The sequence below is a fragment of the Oncorhynchus keta genome, chromosome 35 (genome assembly GCF_023373465.1).
Source record: "Oncorhynchus keta strain PuntledgeMale-10-30-2019 chromosome 35, Oket_V2, whole genome shotgun sequence".
Classification (NCBI taxonomy): Eukaryota; Metazoa; Chordata; class Actinopteri; order Salmoniformes; family Salmonidae; genus Oncorhynchus; species Oncorhynchus keta.
The window spans coordinates 4,801,106-4,821,587 of record NC_068455.1 but is presented as its reverse complement, the minus strand read 5'-3'; the positions used below and the strand labels follow the sequence as shown (position 1 = coordinate 4,821,587).

The 20,482-nt window shown below is 40.5% G+C and overlaps 1 protein-coding gene, 1 long non-coding RNA gene and 1 pseudogene across 52 annotated transcripts; 1 reads left to right on the top strand and 2 right to left on the bottom strand.

The window, feature by feature from the left end:
- Positions 1 to 3,289: 3,289 nt before the first annotated feature.
- LOC127915620 (T-cell receptor beta-2 chain C region-like) lies at positions 3,290 to 16,855 on the top strand (annotated as a pseudogene).
- LOC127915729 (uncharacterized) lies at positions 6,434 to 9,853 on the bottom strand. Of its 2 annotated transcripts, XM_052496107.1 has the most exons (8): positions 9,794 to 9,853; positions 9,555 to 9,624; positions 9,305 to 9,519; positions 8,305 to 8,379; positions 7,990 to 8,139; positions 7,470 to 7,589; positions 7,178 to 7,287; positions 6,434 to 6,876 (listed from the first exon to the last, which is right to left on the bottom strand). In XM_052496107.1, exons 3-8 carry the CDS (start codon positions 9,443 to 9,445, stop codon positions 6,450 to 6,452), a joined length of 1,023 nt encoding a protein of 340 aa, XP_052352067.1. In that variant the 5' UTR covers positions 9,446 to 9,519; positions 9,555 to 9,624; positions 9,794 to 9,853; the 3' UTR covers positions 6,434 to 6,449. The 2 variants fall into 2 exon arrangements, 1 of the variants encoding a protein (XP_052352067.1); XR_008091806.1 differs by lacking the exons at positions 7,178 to 7,287; positions 7,990 to 8,139; positions 8,305 to 8,379 and adding an exon at positions 8,960 to 9,029 and having other exon boundaries at positions 6,434 to 6,751; positions 7,560 to 7,639; positions 9,290 to 9,519.
- Positions 10,033 to 13,268, bottom strand: LOC127915732 (uncharacterized). 50 transcript variants are annotated; one of them, XR_008091828.1, is made up of 8 exons: positions 13,088 to 13,268; positions 12,483 to 13,056; positions 12,360 to 12,400; positions 12,073 to 12,318; positions 11,868 to 11,949; positions 11,540 to 11,826; positions 10,475 to 11,417; positions 10,153 to 10,310 (listed from the first exon to the last, which is right to left on the bottom strand). It is a non-coding gene; the product is annotated as an uncharacterized LOC127915732 (long non-coding RNA). The 50 variants fall into 50 exon arrangements; XR_008091807.1 differs by adding an exon at positions 10,033 to 10,146 and having other exon boundaries at positions 10,188 to 10,310; positions 12,073 to 13,056; XR_008091808.1 differs by adding an exon at positions 10,033 to 10,146 and having other exon boundaries at positions 10,229 to 10,310; positions 12,073 to 13,056.
- Positions 16,856 to 20,482: the final 3,627 nt, after the last annotated feature.

Sequence of the window (20,482 nt, the reverse complement as noted above, 5' to 3'; positions counted from 1 at the left end):
CTCCAGTAACAACAGTAGAATGCCATAATATTAATGATAAACATTACATTTGGATATTGTCTTTTCACATTGTCTTTTTATTGATGTTATTCAATACATCAATCAATAGAGAGAAAAAGTAAATATCCAAATGTAAATGTTATTATTAAAATCATGAATTTGATGTTCTATTTATAGGGTCAGGATCCAACTGCAGTAACCCTCCATGCCGACACACCTGCTGCTTCAGACAGATACTGAGAGACTGAGATGGTGAGAGAGATACAGAGAGAGAACAGGGGAGGGGAAATAAACAACAGAAAGAACAGAACAAGTGTTTTTGTGTGATGCTTTCACACTGTGGGGACAGGGGGCCACGGTGATATATTTACATAGAGACGCCGTACAAAAACCTCCTACCATTCACTTCCATTACAGGAGAGGTCTGGGGCCTATTCACACACTACTACAGACTGTCGAGGAGTCTGGAGATATGTTTTGATAATGCTGAAGGATAAAACAAGATTTCAACCAGTCTTCAGGATTATAAAATCTACTTTATTGGGAGCATTTTCCTGGACAAGACAACAAACTTATGAAGTCAGATTTAGTTACATAAGGGAGTTGGTTTGATTCATGTTTGACCATAAAATCTCCCCAAATGTTTTGCTGAACTCGGTAGTTATTTTTAGAGCATCTCTGAGTATCTCTGAGTATCTCTGTTCATATTCCCTTGAGGCTGAATAACAAAGAGATCTGAGGTATTTTTGGAAGAGGAGGAAAACGATGTGACACTGGAAGTGAGGCCTACTTTGGGAATGGAACCAAACTCACAGTTTTAGGTAAGTTCACTTCAGATGAATGACATATAGATCTGTAACCCTGGAGATGTTTGATTAGTGTCTATGATTCAACTGAACTAAATGGTTGATGTGAAAACACTGTGACTTCAAACCAACCAGCCTTCTTTGGCAATGGAACCAAACTCACTGTTTTAGGTAAATACTTCCTCGTTGATTTACTTACTGTACCTGACAATGTTATGTTTATGGATCTAATAGTTCCTTTGAACAACTGACTAGTCGTAAAAAGCGGTTATTATGTTAGATGCCAAATGCGTAGACAATTTCAGTAGCTAGTGGTTGGCACATTTACTGCTCAGTATGTCCGCACTGTGACAACTATGATCCTGCATTCTTTGGAGCAGGAACCAAACTGACTGTTCTGGGTAAGAGAATATTCACCATGATGGAACTAATGGGTCTCTATGTGTGGTTTAGGGGTTTGGTGATGTGAGGAGTTAGTTGATTCTAGATTCAGTACATTAGATTAGTTCATACTAGTGTTACTCCACTCAATGCTTTTTGATGTTAAGCCTGTACACTGTGTCAACTATGAGGCCTATTTTGGACAAGGCACCAAATTATCAGTTCTCGTAAGTAAGTAATGTTTGGCTTACGGACAATGAATGTGAGTGAGACAACTATGAGAAGTTTGATATCGTAGTATTACAGTATGTTTTACGGACAATGAATGTGAGTGAGACAACGTACTTGTGAGAAGAGATTTGATATCGTAGTATTACAGTATGTTTGGCGTACGGACAATGAATGTGAGACAACATACTGGTGAGAAGAGATTTGAACGTAGTATTACAGTATGTTTGAGAAGAGATTTGATATCGTAGTATTACAGTATGTTTGGCGTATGGACAATGAATGTGAGTGAGACAACGTACTGGTGAGAAGAGATTTGATATCGTAGTATTACAGTATGTTTGACAATGAATGTGAGTCATCTGTATCGTAGTATTCTTGTTTGACTGGTTGAAACACGGTGTTGATCGGTACGACGTCTTGACCAATACAGTTATCGGAGGCCATGTACGATTTAAAGTTGACTTGCTTGACTAGAGTAGTATCCAGCCAGGACTTATACTGTATACTATCTTAGAGCAGTATCCACTACGATTTAATGGTGCGAGAAAAGGCCAGGCTCAGCACGTCTATACTGTATATCTATATTAGAGCAGTGTTGCTCAGCACGTCTATACTGTATATCTATATTAGAGCAGGGTTCCACTGTACTGTGTTAATGGTGCCAGGCTCAGTACGTCTATATATCTATACTAGAGCAGTGTTGCTCAGCACCTCTATATATCTATATTAGAGCAGTGTTGCTCAGCACCTCTATATATCTATATTAGAGCAGTGTTGCTCAGCACCTCTATATATCTATATTAGAGCAGTGTTGCTCAGCACCTCTATATATCTATATTAGAGCAGTGTTGCTCAGCACCTCTATATATCTATATTAGAGCAGTGTTGCTCAGCACCTCTATATATCTATATTAGAGCAGTGTTCCACTGTACTGTGCTAATGGTGCCGGCCAGGCTGACTTCGGTGGAGGAACCAGGTTAACTGTTCTAGGTGAGACAACACACCAACATAATATAACGTTGGCACCTGATTGGGATTTTCTTAAACTACAATTTAAACACCTTTATATCTTATGGCCACAATCTGTAGGTTACAGTGTGTGGTTGATATTCATGGAGTGGAATGTGACCTAAAGATTGGTCGAGGTGGAACACACTTGAATTTCATTAGTAAAATAGTCCCCATAATTGATTTGGTTGTAAACTATGTCAGATTTAACCCCCTCAGCTGAATGTCTCAGAGGTCCTGTGAAGAGTTTTTGAATAACTTTAACAGAGTAACAAAGATGGAGTCGAAACAAAGTCAGAGAGACAGTAAAGATACTGCTTTGAGTCTCTGTGCTCGTACTCGGAGGCATATTTTGGAGCCGGCACCAAACTCACCGTTTTAGGTAAGAAAATGAACAATGAACTGTTGTGGACTCTATCTGACAAATGTACACGAGGGAATAACAAAGACCAAAATGTTTTACATTTGGCAATATAGAAAATATCGCATTTGACTATATGTCTAAATCGTGTTAAAGTAAGAGAGTGTATTTGAATGGATCACAGTAAATGCATTAGTTATGTGCTCCAATCATCATGGTTATAAAGCTGTCTGGCTCCGTGCCCAGACACAGTCTTCCTTCATTATAATACCTATCAGCTAGAGGAGAAGAGGTTCCTTCGTAGTGGAACCAGACACAGTCTTCGGTACTTCGGAAATGATTTTGTGGTGTCATTACATTTCATAGAATAACTAAATCCAACAACCAAAGACAGCAGGTTGGGGTGTAAAGGCTACAGCTAAACTCTAGTACTGAGTAGTGAGGAGGGGTTATTTCTGTAGCTGTGTATCAGTGTGAACACCAACCAGGCGTACTTCGGCAATGGCACCAAACTCACAGTTCTGGGTGAGAAAACTGATTCTGTCATCTGTTATCTATGCCGTCATGGGTTTATCTGTTAGTGAAAGAGACGTTGTCTTGTTTTTTTTTATCCGGTGTGTGAACCAGAGATGGAGAGAAAATATCTTTATGGTTTATAAAACAATGTTCCAATTCCTCAGGCGTTTGGTGTTGTAATGAATCTATATTGTGGTGTTGTATCAGTTTGAATGGAAGTGCATGACAGTTCAGAACAGGCAAAGTAACAGATCTGTGTCAGATGTCATCCAGTGTCTGTAATGTAGAGCATGGTATGTCTCTGTGGTACACGGATAAGCCAGAGTTTGGTCCAGGCACCAGGCTCACTGTTCTAGGTAAGGGATTCAGCTTTTCAACATTCTTTAAAAAATATATTGCAAATACATCATCATGAAATTATTGTTTAATTAAGGGGTTTGTTTGTTTTGCATTCCTGGCATAGTTGAGCATGAAAATATTCAGGGGGGGGGGACATTTAAGCTGTACAAAGAGCTAATGATAAAGTGAATTAGCCCTATGCTCAGTCGACATAGACATGCTTAGAAATACGGTATTACTTCCTTTGCTACAAGCCAAACTACTGCAAATACTCCAATGGGTAGCTAGAATCCTCTTGGTTTTCTGTCTGTGAGTATGTGGTGTGCTCTGGTGCTTATGCTGCCTACTTTGGAGAGGGAACTAAGCTAACAGTTCTGGGTAAGAAAACTGTAATACCGGTAGAATACTGTAAGAATACTGTAGTAATACTGTTAGAATACTGTAATACTGGTAGAATACTGTAATACTGTTAGAATACTGTAGTAATACTGGTAGAATACTGTAAGAATACTGTAGTAATACTGTTAGAATACTGTAATACTGGTAGAATACTGTAATACTGTTAGAATACTGAAGTAATACTGGTAGAATACTGTAATACTGGTAGAATACTGTAATACTGGTAGAACCTGTAGTAACACTGTAAGAATACTGTAGTAATACTGTTAGAATACTGTAGTAATACTGTAAGAATACTGTTAGAATACTGTAGTAATACTGTTACAATACTGCAAGAATACTGTTATAATACTGCAAGAATACTGTTATAATACTGTAAGAATACTGTTATAATAGTGTAAGAATATTGTAATAGGAATACTGTAATACTACTGTAGTAATAATGATACTATAAGAATACTGTAATAATACTGTAATAATACTGTAGTAATAATGATGCGATAAGAATACTGTAATAATACTGTAGTAATAATGATACTATAAGAATACTGTAAGAATACTGTAGTAATAATGATACTATAAGAATACTGTAATAATACTGTAATAATACTGTAGTAATAATGATGCGATAAGAATACTGTAATAATACTGTAGTAATAATGATACTATAAGAATACTGTAATAATACTGTAATACTACTGTAGTAATAATGAGGCTATAAGAATACTGTAATAATACTGTAATAATACTGTAGTAATAATGATACTATAAGAATACTGTAATAATACTGTAATACTACTGTAGTAGTACTGTCTCATTGATGAACTGTCTCATTGATTCATTTTGTGATTAACTGTCTCATTGATTCATTTTGTAATGAACTGTCTCATTGATTCATTTTGTAATGAACTGTCTCATTGATTCATTTTGTAATGAACTGTCTCATTGATTCATTTTGTAATGAACTGTCTCATTGATTAATTTTGTGATGAACTCTCTCATTGATTCATTTTGTGATTAACTGTCTCATTGATTCATTTTGTGATTAACTGTCTCATTGATTCATTTTGTGATGAACTGTCTCATTGATTCATTTTCTGATGAACTGTCTCATTGATTCATTTTGTGATGAACTCTCTCATTGATTCATTTTGTGATGAACTGTCTCATTGATTCATTTTGTGATGAACTGTCTCATTGATTCGTTTTGTAATGAACTCTCTCATCGATTCATTTTGTGATGAACTCTCTCATCGATTCATTTTGTGATTAACTGTCTCATTGATTCATTTTGTGATGAACTGTCTCATTGATTCATTTTGTGATGAACTGTCTCATTGATTCATTTTGTGATGAACTGTCTCATTGATTCATTTTGTGATGAACTCTCACATTGATTCATTTTGTGATGAACTCTCTCATTGATTCATTTTGTGATTAACTGTCTCATTGATTCATTTTGTGATTAACTGTCTCATTGATTCATTTTGTGATGAACTGTCTCATTGATTCATTTTCTGATGAACTGTCTCATTGATTCATTTTGTGATGAACTCTCTCATTGATTCATTTTGTGATGAACTGTCTCATTGATTCATTTTTGTGATGAACTGTCTCATTGATTCATTTTGTAATGAACTCTCTCATTGATTCATTTTGTGATGAACTGTCTCATTGATTCATTTTGTGATGAACTGTCTCATTGATTCATTTTGTAATGAACTCTCTCATCGATTCATTTTGTGATGAACTGTGTTTTAAAGCAGTCGGGTTCAGGTATGATGTTGACAGCAAACAGAGCTATTGATTGAGTGTTAAAATGCTCCACTATTTTCTCCATGCAGATCCCATGTATCAAAGTCACTGAACCCACAGTGAAAGTCCTTGCACCCTCCAGGTCAAAGTGGGTGAAGATAGAAACAAGAAGAAGAAGAAGCCCATTTTATAGCCAGTTATTTTTCTACCATACCAAATACACGGTCTTCTGGCAAGTCAACAATGTCAACAGAACTGAAGGTGCCGGGACCGACAACAGGGCCTTGTGGGATAAAGATGGTTTATACAGTATCACCAGCAGACTGAAAGTCCCAGCCAATGAATGGCACAAACCAGAGAACAGATTCACCTGCAATGTCAGCTTTTACAATGGGACTGATATATACAAGTGAAAGACACCATTAGTGGAGATCTCCAGGTAATAAAACAATGAACACAGTCTGTGTTTCTGAGAAGAAAGAGATTTGACTGAACTAGTACACTAGTTTTGAGGCTCCAATGCATTCCCCAATGTCTAAGTGGTACCGTGATGTATAATCTCATCTGAAACTCTCCTTCTTTGTTTCTTTCAGGTCAAAGTGGGGGAGAGATAACGACAGGTAAATGTGCCCATTTTATACTAGTTATTTTTCTACATACCTAAATACATGGCATACTGTACTGATGACCTGCATACTGATGACCTGCATACTGATGACCTGCATACTGATGACCTGCATACTGATGACCTGCATACTGTACTGATGACCTGTATACTGATGACCTGCATACTGATGACCTGCATACTGATGACCTGCATACTGTACTGATGACCTGCATACTGATGACCTGCATACTGATGACCTGCATACTGATGACCTGCATACTGATGACCTGCATACTGATGACCTGCATACTGATGACCTGTATACTGATGACCTGCATACTGATGACCTGCATACTGTACTGATGACCTGTATACTGATGACCTGCATACTGATGACCTGCATACTGATGACCTGCATACTGATGACCTGCATACTGATGACCTGCATACTGATGACCTGTATACTGATGACCTGCATACTATGACCTGTACTGATGACCTGTATACTGATGACCTGTATACTGATGACCTGTATACTGATGACCTGTATACTGATGACCTGTGATGACTGCATACTGATGACCTGTATACTGATGACCTACATACTGATGACCTGCATACTGATGACCTGTATACTGATGACCTGTATACTGATGACCTGTATACTGTACTGATGACCTGCATACTGTACTGATGACCTGTATACTGATGACCTGTATACTGATGACCTGTGTACTGATGACCTACATACTGATGACCTGCATACTGATGACCTGTATACTGATGACCTGTATACTGATGACCTGTGTACTGATGACCTACATACTGATGACCTGTATACTGATGACCTGTATACTGTACTGATGACCTGTATACTGATGACCTGCATACTGATGACCTGTATACTGATGACCTGTATACTGATGACCTGTATACTGATGACCTGTATACTGATGACCTGTGTACTGATGACCTGTATACTGATGACCTGTACTGATGACCTACATACTGATGACCTGTATACTGATGACCTGTATACATACTGATGACCTGTATACTGATGACCTGTATACTGATGACCTGTATACTGATGACCTGTATACTGATGACCTGTATACTGATGACCTGTATACTGATGACCTGCATACTGATGACCTGTATACTGATGACCTGCATACTGATGACCTGCATACTGTACTGATGACCTGCATACTGATGACCTGCATACTGATGACCTGTATACTGATGACCTGTATACTGATGACCTGCATACTGTACTGATGACCTGTATACATACTGATGACCTGCATACTGATGACCTGACCATACTGATGACCAGTATACTGATGACCTGCATACTGATGACCTACATACTGATGACCTACATACTGATGACCTGTATACTGATGACCTGCATATACTGATGACCTACATACTGATGACCTGCATATACTGATGACCTGTATACTGATGACCTACATACTGATGACCTACATACTGATGACCTACATACTGATGACCTGTATACTGTACTGATGACCTGCATACTGATGACCTACATACTGATGACCAGTATACTGATGACCTGCATACTGATGACCTGCATACTGATGACCTGTATACTGATGACCTGCATACTGATGACCTGCATACTGATGACCTGTATACTGATGACCTGCATACTGATGACCTGCATACTGATGACCTGCATACTGATGACCTGTATACTGATGACCTGCATACTGTACTGATGACCTGTATACTGATGACCTGTATACTGTACTGATGACCTGTATACTGATGACCTACATACTGATGACCTGCATACTGATGACCTGCATACTGATGACCTGTATACTGTACTGATGACCTGTAGACTGATGACCTGCATACTGATGACCTGCATACTGATGACCTGTATACTGATGACCTGCATACTGATGACCTGCATACTGATGACCTGCATACTGATGACCTGTATACTGATGACCTGTATACTGATGACCTGCATACTGTACTGATGACCTGCATACTGATGACCTGTATACTGTACTGATGACCTGTATACTGATGACCTGTATACTGATGACCTGCATACTGATGACCTGCATACTGATGACCTGTATACTGTACTGATGACCTGTATACTGATGACCTGCATACTGATGACCTGCATACTGATGACCTGTATACTGATGACCTGCATACTGATGACCTGCATACTGATGACCTACATACTGATGACCTGCATACTGATGACCTGCATACTGATGACCTGCATACTGATGACCTGTATACTGATGACCTGTATACTGTACTGATGACCTGTATACTGATGACCTGTATACTGATGACCTGTATACTGATGACCTGTATACTGATGACCTGTATACTGATGACCTGTATACTGTACTGATGACCTGTATACTGATGACCTGTATACTGATGACCTGCATACTGATGACCTGTATACTGTACTGATGACCTGCATACTGTACTGATGACCTGCATACTGATGACCTGTATACTGTACTGATGACCTGCATACTGATGACCTGCATACTGATGACCTGCATACTGATGACCTGCATACTGTACTGATGACCTGCATACTGTACTGATGACCTGTATACTGATGACCTGCATACTGATGACCTGCATACTGATGACCTGCATACTGATGACCTGTATACTGTACTGATGACCTGCATACTGTACTGATGACCTGTATACTGATGACCTGCATACTGATGACCTGCATACTGATGACCTGCATACTGATGACCTGCATACTGATGACCTGTATACTGATGACCTGTATACTGATGACCTGCATACTGATGACCTGCATACTTTACTGATGACCTGCATACTGTACTGATGACCTGCATACTGATGACCTGCATACTGATGACCTGCATACTGATGACCTGTATACTGATGACCTGCATACTGATGACCTGCATACTGATGACCTGCATACTGATGACCTGCATACTGATGACCTGTATACTGATGACCTGCATACTGATGACCTGCATACTGATGACCTACATACTGATGACCTGTATACTGTACTGATGACCTGCATACTGATGACCTACATACTGATGACCTACACACTTTACTGATGACCTGCATACTGATGACCTGTATACTGTACTGATGACCTACATAGTGATGACCTGCATACTGTATTGATGACCTGCATACTGATGACCTGCATACTGTATTGATGACCTGCATACTGATGACCTGCATACTGATGACCTGCATACTGATGACCTGCATACTGATGACTGCATACTGATGACCTGCATACTGTACTGATGACCTGTATACTGTACTGATGACCTGCATACTGTATTGATGACCTGCATACTGATGACCTGTATACTGTACTGATGACCTGCAGTGTATATCAGGGTTTTCCTGGTCCTGGGTTAGGGTTTAGGGTTTAGGGGTTAGGAGTTGGGGTTAGGTCTTAGGGTTAGGGGTTAGGGGTTAGGGTTAGGGTTGGGGGTTAGGGTTTTGAGTTAAGGGTTAAGGGTTAAGGTTAGGGGTTAGGGTTAGGGGTTAGGGTTAGGGTTAGGGTTAGGGTTAGGTTTAGGTTTAGGATTAGGGGTTAGGGTTAGGGTTAGGGTTAGGGTTATGGACCCAAAGGGTCATATTTCATATCCCCAGGACCCAGAAACACTAACCTAGATCATTGGTTATATCCTCAGGACCAGGAAACACTAACCTAGATCATTAGTTATATCCCCAGGACCAAGAAACACTAACCTAGATCATTAGTTATATCCCCAGGACCCAGAAACACTAACCTAGATCATTAGTTATATCCCCAGGACCCAGAAACACTAACCTAGATCATTGGTTATATCCCCAGGACCCAGAAACACTAACCTAGATCATTAGTTATATCCCCAGGACCCAGAAACACTAACCTAGATCATTGGTTATATCCACAGGACCAAGAAACACTAACCTAGATCATTAGTTATATCCCCAGGACCCAGAAACACTAACCCAGATCATTGGTTATATCCCCAGGACCCAGAAACACTAACCTAGATCATTAGTTATATCCCCAGGGCCAGGAAACACTAACCTAGATCATTGGTTATATCCCCAGGACCCAGAAACACTAACCTAGATCATTGGTTATATCCCCAGGACCCAGAAACACTAACCTAGATCATTGGTTATATCCCCAGGGCCAAGAAACACTAACCTAGATCATTGGTTATATCCCCAGGACCCAGAAACACTAACCTAGATCATTAGTTATATCCCCAGGACCCAGGAACACTAACCTAGATCATTGGTTATATCCTCAGGACCCAGAAACACTAACCTAGATCATTAGTTATATCCCCAGGGCCAAGAAACACTAACCTAGATCATTGGTTATATCCTCAGGACCAGGAAACACTAACCTAGATCATTGGTTATATCCTCAGGACCAGGAAACACTAACCTAGATCATTGGTTATATCCCCAGGACCCAGAAACACTAACCTAGATCATTAGTTATATCCCCAGGGCCAAGAAACACTAACCTAGATCATTAGTTATATCCCCAGGACCCAGAAACACTAACCTAGATCATTGGTTATATCCCCAGGACCCAGAAACACTAACCTAGATCATTAGTTATATCCACAGGGCCAAGAAACACTAACCTAGATCATTGGTTATATCCCCAGGGCCAAGAAACACTAACCTAGATCATTGGTTATATCCCCAGGACCCAGAAACACTAACCTAGATCATTAGTTATATCCCCAGGACCCAGGAACACTAACCTAGATCATTGGTTATATCCTCAGGACCCAGAAACACTAACCTAGATCATTAGTTATATCCCCAGGGCCAAGAAACACTAACCTAGATCATTGGTTATATCCTCAGGACCAGGAAACACTAACCTAGATCATTGGTTATATCATCAGGACCAGGAAACACTAACCTAGATCATTGGTTATATCCCCAGGACCCAGAAACACTAACCTGATCATTAGTTATATCCCCAGGGCCAAGAAACACTAACCTAGATCATTAGTTATATCCCCAGGACCCAGGAACACTAACCTAGATCATTGGTTATATCCCCAGGACCCAGAAACACTAACCTAGATCATTAGTTATATCCACAGGGCCAAGAAACACTAACCTAGATCATTGGTTATATCCCCAGGGCCAAGAAACACTAACCTAGATCATTGGTTATATCCCCAGGACCCAGAAACACTAACCTAGATCATTAGTTATATCCCCAGGACCCAGGAACACTAACCTAGATCATTGGTTATATCCTCAGGACCCAGAAACACTAACCTAGATCATTAGTTATATCCCCAGGGCCAAGAAACACTAACCTAGATCATTGGTTATATCCTCAGGACCAGGAAACACTAACCTAGATCATTGGTTATATCATCAGGACCAGGAAACACTAACCTAGATCATTGGTTATATCCCCAGGACCCAGAAACACTAACCTAGATCATTAGTTATATCCCCAGGGCCAAGAAACACTAACCTAGATCATTAGTTATATCCCCAGGACCCAGGATCACTAACCTAGATCATTGGTTATATCCCCAGGACCCAGAAACACTAACCTAGATCATTAGTTATATCCACAGGGCCAAGAAACACTAACCTAGATCATTGGTTATATCCCCAGGACCCAGAAACACTAACCTAGATCATTGGTTATATCCCCAGGACCCAGAAACACTAACCTAGATCATTAGTTATATCCCCAGGGCCAAGAAACACTAACCTAGATCATTAGTTATATCCCCAGGGCCAAGAAACACTAACCTAGATCATTGGTTATATCCCCAGGACCCAGAAACACTAACCTAGATCATTGGTTATATCCCCAGGACCCAGAAACACTAACCTAGATCATTGGTTATATCCCCAGGACCCAGAAACACTAACCTAGATCATTAGTTATATCCCCAGGGCCAAGAAACACTAACCTAGATCATTGGTTATATCCCCAGGACCCAGAAACACTAACCTAGATCATTGGTTATATCCCCAGGACCCAGAAACACTAACCTAGATCATTGGTTATATCCTCAGGACCAGGAAACACTAACCTAGATCATTGGTTATATCCCCAGGACCCAGAAACACTCACCTAGATCATTGGTTATATCCCCAGGACCCAGGAACACTAACCTAGATCATTGGTTATATCCCCAGGACCCAGAAACACTAACCTAGATCATTGGTTATATCCTCAGGACCAGGAAACACTAACCTAGATCATTGGTTGTATCCCCAGGACCCAGAAACACTAACCTAGATCATTGGTTATATCCCCAGGGCCAAGAAACACTAACCTAGATCATTGGTTGTATCCCCAGGGCCCAGAAACACTAACCTAGATCATTGGTTATATCCCCAGGACCCAGGAACACTAACCTAGATCATTGGTTATATCCCCAGGACCCAGAAACACTAACCTAGATCATTAGTTATATCCCCAGGACCCAGGAACACTAACCTAGATCATTGGTTATATCCCCAGGACCCAGAAACACTAACCTAGATCATTGGTTATATCCCCAGGACCCAGAAACACTAACCTAGATCATTGGTTATATCCCCAGGGCCCAGAAACACTAACCTAATCCTCCCCAGGGCCCAGAAACACTAACCTAGATCATTAGTTATATCCCCAGGGCCAAGAAACACTAACCTAGATCATTGGTTATATCCCCAGGACCCAGAAACACTAACCTAGATCATTGGTTGTGCTGTATTTTTCTCAATGGATGATCTGCTAACAATATCATCTGATACCACCTTAATCAAGGTCATTTGAAGGTATTGTTGTACTTGCAGATTACTATGTGAAGAGCACCCAGACTGCCAAGCTGGCCTACAGCATCTTCATCGCTAAGAGTACCTTCTATGGCCTGGTCGTCATGGTTATGATTTGGAAGTTCCAGGTGAGTTCGCTGCAAATATGATAAAGGTTCATCACACAGCCATCTCTCTCCTCTTCTATCTCTGCCTTGTGCTCAAGGAGTCCCAGATCAGTTTTGTACGGTCTTGCCAACTCCTATGGTCAGGTTGACCGTGACCACACAAACAGATGCCACTGGGCACACCATGTCGTTTCAACGTGGATAATTGGGAAACATTTGGTTTAGACGTTGATCAATGAGATTACAATTTATATTCACCCAATCAAAAAGAAAGCCAAAAGTTAGTTGAATTTCCAGTGTGTTTTCCCCGTGATTTCAACCATCTGAAAGCACAAACATGTTCAAATGGAAAACAACAATGTCTGATTTTTGGTTTAGTTGTCAACCAAATGTCTGTCACTGCTCTTTCTACCATCTAAAAGCTCAACACAGTTCAAATGGGGATCCACTGTCAGATATTGAATCCTTTATAGAACAGATTAATGTGTTATCACTGGGCTTCATCTAATAGCACAACCTAGGTAATGACCATAGGAGTTGACAGGACAGCACAAACAGATCTGGGATCAGGCTAGGTAATGACCATAGGAGTTGACAGGACAGCACAAACAGATCTGGGATCAGGCTAGGTAATGACCATAGGAGTTGACAAGACAGCACAAACAGATCTGGGATCAGGCTAGGTAATGACCATAGGAGTTGACAAGACAGCACAAACAGATCTGGGATCAGGCTAGGTAATGACCATAGGAGTTGACAAGACAGCACAAACAGATCTGGGATCAGGCTAGGTAATGACCATAGGAGTTGACAAGACAACACAAACAGATCTGGGATCAGGCTAGGTAATGACCATAGGAGTTGATATGACAACACAAACAGATCTGGGATCAGGCTAGGTAACGACCATAGGAGTCATTTATCCTTTATCTCTGTGTTTCCATACAGACACCATACAGACACCATACTGTCTTTATCCTGTATCTCTGTGTTTCCATGCAGACACCATACTGTTTTTAATCTCTGTGTCTGTGTTTCACATGCAGACACCATACTGTCTTTAATCTCTGTGTCTGTGTTTCACATGCAGACACCATACAGACACCATACTGTCTTTATCCTGTATCTCTGTGTTCCCATACAGACACCATACTGTCTTTATCCTGTATCTCTGTGTTCCTCATACAGACACCATACAGACACCATACTGTCTTTATCCTGTATCTCTGTGTTCCTCATACAGACACCATACAGACACCATACTGTCTTTGTCCTGTATCTCTGTGTTCCCATACAGACACCATACCAGTCTTTATCCTGTATCTCTGTGTTCCCATACAGACACCATACTGTCTTTATCCTGTATCTCTGTGTTATACAGACACCATGCTGTCTTTATCCTGTATCTCTGTGTTTCCATACAGACACCATACTGTCTTTATCCTGTATCTCTGTGTTCCCATACAGACACCATACTGTCTTTATCCTGTATCTCTGTGTTCCCATACAGACACCATACTGTCTTTATCCCTGTGTTCCTCATATACAGACACCATACTGTCTTTATCCTGTATCTCTGTGTTTCCATACAGACACCATACAGACACCATACTGTCTTTATCCTGTATCTCTGTGTTCCCATACAGACACCATACTGTCTTTATCCTGTATCTCTGTGTTCCCATACAGACACCATACTGTCTTTATCCTGTATCTCTGTGTTTCCATACAGACACCATACTGTCTTTATCCTGTATCTCTGTGTTTCCATACAGACACCATACTGTCTTTATCCTGTATCTCTGTGTTCCCATACAGACACCATACTGTCTTTATCCTGTATCTCTGTGTTCCCATACAGACACCATACTGTCTTTATCCTGTATCTCTGTGTTCCCATACAGACACCATACTGTCTTTATCCTGTATCTCTGTGTTCCCATACAGACACCATACAGACACCATACTGTCTTTATCCTGTATCTCTGTGTTTCCATACAGACACCATACTGTCTTTATCCTGTATCTCTGTGTTCCCCATACAGACACCATACTGTCTTTATCCTGTATCTCTGTGTTCCCATACAGACACCATACTGTCTTTATCCTGTATCTCTGTGTTCCCATACAGACACCATACTGTCTTTATCCTGTATCTCTTTATCCCCATACAGACACCATACTGTCTTTAATCTCTGTGTTCCCATACAGACACCATACTGTCTTTATCCTGTATCTCTGTGTTCCCATACAGACACCATACAGAGACCATACTGTCTTTATCCTGTATCTCTGTGTTCCCATACAGACACCATACTGTCTTTATCCTGTATCTCTGTGTTCCCATACAGACACCATACTGTCTTTATCCTGTATCTGTGTGTTCCCATACAGACACCATACTGTCTTTATCCTGTATCTCTTTATCCCCATACAGACACCATACTGTCTTTATCCTGTATCTCTGTGTTCCCATACAGACACCATACTACTGTCTTTATCCTGTATCTCTGTGTTTCCCATACAGACACCATACTGTCTTTATCCTGTATCTCTGTGTTCCCATACAGACACCATACTGTCTTTATCCTGTATCTCTGTGTTCCCATACCACCATACAGTCTTTATCCTGTATCTCTGTGTTTCCCATACAGACACCATACTGTCTTTAATTCCTGTATCTGTGTTCCCATACAGACACCATACTGTCTTTAATATCTGTGTTTCCATACAGACACCATACTGTCTTTAATCTCTGTGTCTGTGTTTCACATACAGACACCATACTGTCTTTAATCTCTGTGTCTGTGTTTCACATGCAGACACCATACTGTCTTTAATATCTGTTTCACATACAGACACCATACTGTCTTTATCCTGTATCTCTGTGTTCCCATACAGACACCATACAGACACCATACTGTCTTTATCCTGTATCTCTGTGTTCCCATACAGACACCATACTGTCTTTATCCTGTATCTCTGTGTTTATCTGTGTCTTTAATCTCTGTGTCTGTGTTTCACATGCAGACACCATGCTGTCTTTAATCTCTGTGTCTGTGTTTCACATGCAGGGCTCCTCAGAGAAACAGATTTAACGGAATACAAGCGGCCCAAGGAGGATGTCCTGCATGGGTGTTGATTCTTCCATGTGATCAAGAACGGACTGGCAAATGGGCAATTCTGGCAAATGCCAGATGGACCGATTCATCTTTAGCCCAGTGGGCCTATCTAAATTGGCTTTTTTTTTCTCAAAATAATAATAATTTGTCTAGTAAAGAGGTTCTTAAAGAAAAACATGGGCAGGTGTGTTAGAAATGCCCGGGCCGGTTTCTGGTCCCAGTTTGCCCTGTGTGTAATTGTATTGTCCATTGTGCTTATTGTTGCCAGTATCTCTTTAATGCCCTGTCTATGTGAAGATGTGCTTTTCAGAATCTCCTACGAACATGAACTTGCAATTTAAATGTATATTTGAATAAATTCAGCCAAAACAATCTTTCAATTAACTTACGAAATCAGTGTCTGTTTGTTTTTCCTGTAATTACAGTAGAGTATGTATCAATACACTTTGCTTTCCAATTTCTAAATGTTCATTTGTGAATAATAATCTGGCCAGCATCCCGGAGTCACCTCTTCACTGTTGACGTTGAGACTGGTGTTTTGTGGGTAGTATTTAATGAAGCAGCCATTTGACGACTTGTGAGGCGTCTTTTTCTCAAACTAGACACTAAAATACTTGTCCTCTTGCTCAGTTGTGCACCGGAGCCTCCCACTCCTCTCTCTATTCTGGTTAGAGACAGTTTGCTCTGTTCTGTGAAGGGAGTAGTACACAGCGTTGTACGAGATCTTCAGTTTCCTGGCAATTACTCACACGGAATAGCCTTCATTTCTCAGAACAAGAATAGACTGACGAGTTTCAGAAGAAAGTTATTTGTTTCTGGCCATTTGAGCCTGTAATTAAAACCCACAAATGCTGATGCTCCAGATACTCAACTAGTCTTAAAGAAGGCCAGTTTAGTCACTTCTTTAACACAGTTTTCAGCTGTGCTAACATAATTGCAAAAGTGTTTTCTTATGATCAATTAGCCTTTTAAAATGATAAACTTGGATTAGCTAACACAACGTGCCATTTACAACATTAACAATGTCTACACTGTATTTCTGATCAATTTGATGTTATTTAATGGACAGAAATGGGATTTTCTTTCAAAAACAAGGACATTTCTAAGTGACATCAAACTTGTGAACGGTAGTGTGTGTATTAAAATGGTAATGTCATACAGTAAACACTTAAGCCTTTACATTTAATGCCCTGATACATTTAATGCCCTGATACATTTAATGCCCTGATACATTTAATGCCCTGATACATTTAATGCCCTGATACATTTAATGCCCTGATACATTTAATGCCCTGGTACATTTAATGCCCTGGTACATTTAATGCCCTGATACACTTAATGCCCTGGTACATTTAATGCCCTGATACATTTAATGCCCTGGTACATTTAATGCCCTGATACACTGATACATTTAATGCCCTGGTACATTTAATGCCCTGATACATTTAATACATTTAATGCCCTGGTACATTTAATGCCCTGATACATTTAATGCCCTGATACATTTAATGCCCTGATACATTTAATGCCCTGGTACATTTAATGCCCTGATACATGCCTTAATGCCCTGGTACATTTAATGCCCTGATACATTTAATGCCCTGGTACATTTAATGCCCTGATACATTTAATGCCCTGATACATTTAATGCCCTGGTACATTTAATGCCCTGATACATTTAATGCCCTGATACATTTAATGCCCTGGTACATTTAATGCCCTGATACATTTAATGCCCTGGTACATTTAATGCCCTGGTACATTTAATGCCCTGATACATTTAATGCCCTGGTACATTTAATGCCCTGATAACATTTAATGCCCTGGTACATTTAATGCCCTGATACACTTAATGCCCTGGTACATTTAATGCCCTGATACATTTAATGCCCTGGTACATTTAATGCCCTGATACATTTAATGCCCTGATACATTTAATGCCCTGGTACATTTAATGCCCTGGTACATTTAATGCCCTGATACATTTAATGCCCTGGTACATTTAATGCCCTGATACATTTAATGCCCTGATACATTTAATGCCCTGATACATTTAATGCCCTGATACATTTAATGCCCTGGTACATTTAATGCCCTGGTACATTTAATGCCCTGGTACATTTAATGCCCTGATACATTTAATGCCCTGATACATTTAATGCCCTGGTACATTTAATGCCCTGGTACATTTAATGCCCTGATACATTTAATGCCCTGATACATTTAATGCTCACATCTCTGACAGCTGAACCATGAGGGAGACAATGATTGTTTTAGGAAGTATTTCTTTTGATCAATTAGCCTTTTTAAATGATCAACTTGTATTAGCTAACACAACGTGCCATTGGAAGACAGGAGTGATGGTTGCTGATAATGGGCCTCTGTACACCTATGTAGATATTCCATTAAAACTCAGCCGTTTCCAGCTACAACAGTCATTTACAACATTAACAATGTCTACACTGTATTTCTGATCAATTTGATGTTATTTTAATGGACATAAATGTGCTTTTCTTTCAAAAACATGGACATTTCTAAGTGACCCCAAACCTTTGAACGGTAGTGTGTGTATACGTAGCCTATTTAAAGGAAGAGAAGCTTAGGCCAGAATAACTCCAGAGAGAGAGATTTGCCCGTGGCAAGCTACGACACCCACATGCATTTCTTTATGTTAGATGGCTACTGCATCTGTTATAGACACATAGACTTACAGAAGGAGGGTAATTCAAACATTTTCTATCTGAATATTTTGTATAAAGATTAGTATTATATTGTTAGATTATAAGAGTTACTCTGGTTGGGCTGAAACAGTCTTCCTCAACTCAAGTCCAACTGTCAGAGTCCGTTGGAACTCTGCTGAAAGTCTTCCTCAACTCATGTCCAACTGTCAGAGTCCGTTGGAACTCTGCTGAAAGTCTTCCTCAACTCATGTCCAACTGTCAGAGTCCGTTGGAGCTCTGCTGAAAGTCTTCCTCAACTCATGTCCAACTGTCAGAGTCCGTTGGAGCTCTGCTGAAAGTCTTCCTCAACTCAAGTCCAACTGTCAGAGTCCGTTGGAACTCTGCTGAAAGTCTTCCTCAACTCAAGTCCAACTGTCAGAGTCCGTTGGAGCTCTGCTGAAAGTCTTCCTCAACTCATGTCCAACTGTCAGAGTCCGTTGGAACTCTGCTGAAACAGTCTTCCTCAACTCATGTCCAACTGTCAGAGTCCGTTGGAACTCTGCTGAAAGTCTTCCTCAACTCATGTCCAACTGTCAGAGTCCGTTGGAACTCTGCTGAAAGTCTTCCTCAACTCATGTCCAACTGTCAGAGTCCGTTGGAGCTCTGCTGAAAGTCTTCCTCAACTCATGTCCAACTGTCAGAGTCCGTTGGAGCTCTGCTGAAAGTCTTCCTCAACTCAAGTCCAACTGTCAGAGTCCGTTGGAACTCTGCTGAAAGTCTTCCTCAACTCAGAGTCCAACTGTCAGAGTCCGTTGGAGCTCTGCTGAAAGTCTTCCTCAACTCATGTCCAACTGTCAGAGTCCGTTGGAACTCTGCTGAAACAGTCTTCCTCAACTCATGTCCAACTGTCAGAGTCCGTTGGAGCTCTGCTGAAACGGTCTTCCTCAACTCATGTCCAACTGTCAGAGTCCGTTGGAGCTCTGCTGAAACAGTCTTCCTCAACTCATGTCCAACTGTCAGAGTCCGTTGGAGCTCTGCTGAAACAGTCTTCTCAACTCAAGTCCAACTGTCAGAGTCCGTTGGAGCTCTGCTGAAACAGTCTTCTCTCAACTCATGTCCAACTGTCAGAGTCCGTTGGAGCTCTGCTGAAACAGTCTTCCTCAACTCATGTCCAACTGTCAGAGTCCGTTGGAGCTCTGCTGAAACAGTCTTCCTCAACTCATGTCCAACTGTCAGAGTCCGTTGGAGCTCTGCTGAAACAGTCTTCCTCAACTCATGTCCAACTGTCAGAGTCCGTTGGAGCTCTGCTGAAACAGTCTTCCTCAACTCATGTCCAACTG